The 6,902-nt window shown below is 50.0% G+C and overlaps 1 protein-coding gene across 1 annotated transcript; it reads right to left on the reverse strand.

Moving 5' to 3' along the window:
- Positions 1-2,380: 2,380 nt before the first annotated feature.
- LOC119280313 lies at positions 2,381-5,538 on the reverse strand. The gene is made up of 5 exons (XM_037561204.1): positions 5,269-5,538; positions 3,800-4,078; positions 2,882-2,949; positions 2,715-2,788; positions 2,381-2,634 (listed from the first exon to the last, which is right to left on the reverse strand). The coding sequence occupies exons 1-5, from the start codon at positions 5,536-5,538 to the stop codon at positions 2,567-2,569; spliced, it is 759 nt and encodes a 252-aa protein (XP_037417101.1). The 3' UTR covers positions 2,381-2,566.
- Between the last annotated feature and the right edge of the window lie 1,364 nt (positions 5,539-6,902).

The following is a 6,902-nucleotide window of genomic DNA, read 5'->3' on the forward strand; positions in this document are numbered from 1 at the left end:
ACGCGCCCGCGCCCATCCATGACAAGCAATTTGCCACACTTCTCTCCCAGTATGGAAAGTGTGTCTTTTCCTTGGGCCGTCTTCTTCCAGTATGGGTGTATCAGCTCGATCGTCTGAGGGTGGAGCCATTGTGAGCTACCATAGAAACTCTCTTGTCTCTCTTGTCTACATATTTGTAGCTGGAAACCTGTCTCTTGCATCTGTAGCACCGAGAGCGTGTCATCGCTGTTCAAGCGAAGGCACGGGCGGTGATCTCGGTCAGGCAACATCTCGACCGGGAGCCACGTCAATGTGAGATAGTCGTCCTGGCCAATCATCAGTTTAACGAGATGGAAACACCCTTCTCTGTCATCACGAAATAGCCAGTACGCAACGCCGTGGCAGACGACGGCGTCGGTTTGACAGAATGATCCGAGGGTATTGCCCCACATAATTTCATGGGAGCGCGTTGTACTCCAGCTCGGTTTCACAGTCGAGAAGGTGTGGATATCAAACATAGTCCAGTGTACCTCATGGCCGGCTGTGATGATTACCACTTTGTAGAAGGGTGAGTTGCCCGGCGGCTGTTCGCCGGAGCGACAGTCGTCACCGGATAGAACGGCACAACAGTAGCATCCATAGTCACGGTACCCGACAGAGGTGGTGTGCATTAGAGGAGGGAGTTGGTGGCACGTGCCGAGGAGCAGGTTGCACACGGCCAGACGGAGGACCGTCTGGTCAAGGTCCGCCTCGCGGGGTGGGACGAGGCGCACGAGGAGCAGCCCGCGGCGCGAGGCCAGCGGCACCGCGCGGTCCGGCACGGTTGGCACGAAGGAGCGGAGGCTGCGGCAACGGCGGCCCAGCGGCGACCGTGGCGTCGGGACGAGCACCTTGGCCTCTTGATCACGGGCCCGGTTCTTGATGAAGAAGCCGGCGAGGGAGGGGCGCGCGTCCTCCGGCCACCGTCGGCGGAGCATGGCGGGGTCGGCGACGAGGCCGCGCCACTGCCTGCAGGCCGCGGCGCATCGGAAGAGCGCGGCCGCGTCGTCCACGCGGAGCAGGATGTCGAGGACGAGGTCGTGCGGGAGCGAGGCCACCATGGCCGCGCGCCGCCGTATCTTTCGTTTCGACGATCTGATCTGAGGACGATCCTCGAGTAGTAGTCTGCGTAGGGTTTGGGTTTCGAAACATACCATATGCTTGGAACTGGAAGTCGTCACGAACTCACGATACGGACCGTATCCGTATCGCTATCGCATACTTTACGGCAACTAACAAGGGCGGCACATACCTCAAACAGGAAAACAAACGAGGTGGCGACGTGTAGGAGTTTTTCCCCCTAACCCTAAACCCCTCTGGCGGCGCCCGAGGCGATCTAGGGTTTGGATGTGGAACAAGCTTCTCGCCTGCAGATTATCGGCGGGGCGGGACGATCTGATCTGAGGAGGAACCTCGAGTCGTCAGCGTAGGGTTTGGGACTTTGGGTTTCGAAACATACTGTATATGCTTGGAACTGGAAGTCGTCGTGATGTCCGTAATCCTAGATCAAAGGTCTCAGGGGATACCGGCCGTATCGGTATCGCATACTTTACGGCAACCAACGCTGGCGGGACATACATCATCAAACAGCAAACAACAAACGAGTTAGCCGAAAAAGGGATTCCCCCACTTTGTATTCCAAAGTAACCGACCGCAGCAGCACAGTCACGCCTTAGGTGGACGCGGTCCGGTCCGGTCCGGGCTTTGACCGAGCCAGCCTTTGGACCGGCCGCGGCCGGTCCGGTCCGGACCGGACCGAGGTGGCCAGCAAGCCAATTTTCCAAGACCGGACCAAGAGGAGCAAAGCTCGGTCCGGTCCGGACCGGACCGAGGTGGCCAGCAAGCCAATTTTCCAGGACCGGACCGAGAGGAGCAAAGCTCGGTCAGCTCGACTGGACCGAACGGGACCGATGGCTGGGACTCTGTTTAACAGCCTGGGAATGCTTTGTTGGCCACTGTTTAGGCTGTTTTGACATATTTAGACTGTAGCTGTCCCTGGGAGTGCTCTATTAAGCGTTTTGGCCATTATTTAGCAGTGCCCTGTTGCGCTTTCTTGCCACAATTTAGACTGTCCAAATTTAGTGAGTGCTCTGTTTCTGTATAATGACTAGTATGTCATAACTAAATTTGGACAGGATTTTATTTGTATTTTGGACATCAAAACAAATGATTTTGAGAGGAACAATATCACAAAAATCACATGCACAAACATTGATCAGTACAGTTTTTAGATAAGTTTCTTCACATAATTTTGGACCGAAACAGCAGGAATATCACATCCACAAACAACTAATTGGACAGCAAGCACATGACTAAATTTGGACAGCAAGAATAACTAAATCAGGTTAAGCACAATATCACATCCACAAACATAAGGTCTTATCATCATTGAATGACATGATTACAAACTTGCTCTAACAATTCCAAGTCCATGGCAATTGACAAGTTGAACATAACACAAATGAGAGGTTCATCTCCAAGCTAGCAGTGACAATTCATAGTTCATGACTTGAAAGGTTTCAACATAACAGAAATGCAAAAGTAGCCTTCACATGAGAAAGATCACTTTGACATTCATCTCCAAAATAGCAAGATCAACATCCACATGATGAATGTCTACAAGTAAGATAAGCAACATTCACATAAATAATATTTGGTATTGTATGACAAGTGAAACATGTAGGAAGAATAGTTATCAATCGTTGATCTCCTCCACCACAGTGGGTAACTTGATGTTCTCAACATCATCCTCTTCATTCTCATCCCTCGGCTACAAGTGTGGAAGTTAGACAAATGCTCACATCACATACAACAAGACCAAAAAAGAGATAAAGAAAAGGTAAGGAAAAGATGGCAAACATACCAGCACCCTTTCGCATTATCCTTACCAGCACCCTTTCCCTTCTCATTCCCCTTCTCCTTCACCATTATCTACAAAAAACAGCACATAACTCAGATTATCAGGTTACAAAAAACAGCAAATAACTCAGACCATGGTACACATGTCACCAACAACTAAACCATTCGAGAAGTGGACAACATGCAGCCTTTACTGTACTAACAGTAACAGATCACAAATAAGCTGTGGACAGGATCATGTAGACATCGTTACGATCTGTACAGAACTCATCTACTCGCCATCACAGGGAACGAGTATGAACAAAATACGCACAAAATCAGGTTGCATCATACAAAAATGAACAGGAACAGGCTTTTGTAGCATAGAAAATCATCTACTAGTAGTGCAAATGAACATAATTATCTCCTGAATCCTGACCATTATCTAAAAAAAACAGCAGCACCAGGGGATCACTAGCGGCATTCTCGAACCTGCGGCTGCTGGTGTCTAAGAATTTAGCTGAAAAATATATCTCGTCACTGTGTCGTGCTTGCATTTTTTTTGCTAGAGTTCGAGAGGGTGACTATTTTTGACACGTCCCTTTAATTAGCTCGAACTGGGTGCAGGAGCAGTCATTCCTTTATCAAAGCAAACCTCAGCAACCTTCTCCTAATCTGGGATGGAGAGGATAATGTGCTGGAAGCAGACATAATCACCCTTTGAGTGGTCACACCAGCATCCGCAGGTTCGAGAATGCCGCTAGTGATCCCCTTTGAGTGCAAATGAACACCAGCAACACATAATTCCCCTCTCATTCCCCTTCTCCTTCACCAATCACCATTATCTCCGGACCAAACACTACATCTCCAGATCTCCTATCTAAGTTTCTCTGAATCATCTCAGTTTGGCGAGGGCCGAGGGTTACAGGTTAGGGACACATACCTTTTCCTCTTCGTGGCGCTTGGTGAGGAACCAGGTAAGGACGGACCGACGGCGTGCTGGCCTTGCTGCCTCCCCGACGTAGATGTGCTCCTCCAGCTCGGACTCGGAAGAGATGGCGCCGTCGGTGAAGGGAGAGCCGCGGGCAACGGCACCATCGCCTTGGGTTAGGGTTAGGGATAGAGCAGAGGAGGAGGCGCCTCCATTTGTGAGGAGGGGGGGAATCGAGCGAGGGAGGGGATGGAACGAGGGGAAGGGGTGCTCGGCAGGGCCTCGATCGATCTGTTACATTAGATGGGCTGGGCCTTGCGCCATCGGTCCGCTCGGTCGGCCCGGTTAGAAACCGGACCGGACCGAACTTTTTTCGGTCTGCTTTTCTGGGCTCTGACCGGCACACTTTTCTATCGGGCCTGGACCGTACGGGCCGGTCCTAAACGGGCCACGAGCGGGCCGGAAAGCCCGCTCGTGCCGTCCAGGCTAAGTCACGCCCAAAAGAAGCGAAAGAGAAAACACAAAAGAAATGAATGACAACAGAGTCGGATCATCAAAAACAACGATGATCCGCAACCGATGGGCCCTCCAAAGACATCAACCACACTCGTAGCGCAGCGGACCCACGCATACCAAGCAACACCTTAAGAAGGAATGTGACGCTGCTGCCCGGACAGGTCCTAGGGTTTATCCTGGTACGCGAGGGGGATCCCCGACGCCCTTTAGGAAGGAACGATGGCGCCCACGGGCGTCGCTGCGTCGGTGCCGGCCAAGCCAACATGGATTTCTTCTGTCCACCACACATCCACGACCCCGACCCAGGGCCGTCTCCAGAAATTCGGGCCCCGGTGGGAAATGCAAAATGAAGTCCTAAAATTTTAAAAATTCTTGTAACTAAAATATTTATATACAACTAAAGAACACACTCGTTTAAGCCATTACCTTTAAATATGCGGTATTTTGTACAACATTGTGGTATCAAATACACCAACTATCTTCTATAAAGAATACATCGATGAAGCAATAAACATAGAACGGTTTATTAAGTAACTTATTACTTAAGAACTGATGCACATATACAGTATACCCATTAATCATTAAATTATTGAACATGAAAAATGTCCTAAATAATACTTCTTGGTCTTGTGGCCACCTGATGGACATGGACTGGTCGGTGATTCATCAAATAAATCTCCAAATCAATCTGGCCTAAGCCCGAACGCTTGACCGCCGGCTAGCAGCGGCTGCCTTGTGCTTTTCCTGGCTATGTTGGACCTTGCTGGGGCTCGTTTCTGCTCGAATTTGTTAGGCGAATTCAGGAAGGCTGGAAAGAATAGTTGGGCAGAAGGCTGACCGAGAGGGGGTTGGGAAGAGGCTCGGGGCGTACGATCCATCGATTGAGAGGAAGCGCTTGGGCGGTCAGACCAGGCCGCAGGCCCAAAACAGAGCAAAGAAATGAAATAGCCTGATAAAAAATATACAACGTTGGCCCAAAATTGAGGGTCCTTGGGATTTGGGGGCCCGGTGCGGTCGCACTGCTCGCACAGCCCCCTGGACGGGCCTGCCCCGACCGATCCATCACGCTCCACCAAACTCGTCGCCCGTTCAACATGCGCCAACACGGTCTTGGAGCCACCTCCGCCATCTCTCCATGGGGATCGAAGCGGGACCGATGGATTGAGAGGAAGCAACCGGGAACAAGGAGCGGCAGAGTCCGCCGTCACGCGGGAGGAAATCACCTCCACCGCCATCGGCACCCGCAAGCAAACGAGGTCTCCAAGTTAACCCAATGCATTTTTTAAAAAAAAATAGGTTAACACAAACAAACCTGTGATTTCTTAGATGATTTAGAAGAACAATGGTATTCCAGTCAGCAGAACAGTGGCGTGACTTAGCTGCACACGTGACTACGTCAGGTACGTACAAAGTTCACTCCTTCCACGTTATATATCTGCATGTGTCATCTACACCGTCCTAACTATTCCCTCCGTTCCTAAATATTTGTTTTTCTAAAGATTTCAACAAATGACTATATACGAAGCAAAATGAGTGAATCTACATTCTAAAATATCTCTACATACATCCGAATGTGGTAGTTCATTTGAAATGTCTAGAAAGACAAATATTTAGGAGCAGAGGGAGTACATGCATGCATGCATCAACCTACCTAGCTAGCTATATATCTACATGCATCATCTACTACTCCCTTCCCTTGTCCTCCTTCCCGTGGGTGACAGGGAACCCTAGCAGCCGCCGCTGCAAGTAGCTTCCCATTCCCGTCCATCCTCCCTCGCCGCAGCTAGAGGGCGAAGCCCACCAAGTGGCGGGGCATCTCGTCTCCTCACGTGGGGGTGGGGGTGCCAGTGCAGGACAACGCCGTTAGGCCGTGGCGCCGCAATGGCAAGGGTCATGGAGGCCCTTCTCAGCGGTGGTGGCACACAGGGTCTTCAGCGGTGTGGGAAGTTTCCAGGTGGCTGTCGCGAGTTGCGTGGTGGCCACAGAGGAATCAGAGGCAGGAGAATTCGATCTCGTGCCGCCATAGATGCACACAATATGGACTAGAGTGCAAACATATTAATTGTAACACAAGAAAGAAGCTGATCCCTTGCTCAAATAAACCTGCCGTCACGTGTACTGTGTCGTTGCCACGAGTAAGGATCAAGTTCCACTTTTACCACCATTAGCCCCGTTGACCCCTCGGCCAGCCCCTTTGGTGAGAGGACATGCCACACATGCCAATGTTAGCCATACATCATACTCATACTCATGCTCAGCAAGGCCACGGCAGCTTCGACATGTAATCAAGGAGATTGATCGAGCTGGCCTTTACAATGAAGAGTATTTCTGTTCTTTGAGGCCACTATCAGCTATATTGCATCATTAAATGTGAAAATTGTGATGTCAAGAAGTATTTATGTCCAGGGATACTGTTGCGTAAGAATGCTGACTGTGGATTTTTTTCATATCTTGCACGTGCAACGGCATGAAAGAATTCACATTATTGCCAGTTAAAATGTGTGTATTGTTTGTTTGAAGGTAATTTTGGTGACTTTCTTTTATTTCTGAGTAAACCATGTTTTTTGGGCTGCTTTCTTTTCGAATACGAACGAGTGTG

The sequence above is a fragment of the Triticum dicoccoides genome, chromosome 3B (genome assembly GCF_002162155.2).
Source record: "Triticum dicoccoides isolate Atlit2015 ecotype Zavitan chromosome 3B, WEW_v2.0, whole genome shotgun sequence".
In the NCBI taxonomy this organism is placed as follows: Eukaryota; Viridiplantae; Streptophyta; class Magnoliopsida; order Poales; family Poaceae; genus Triticum; species Triticum dicoccoides.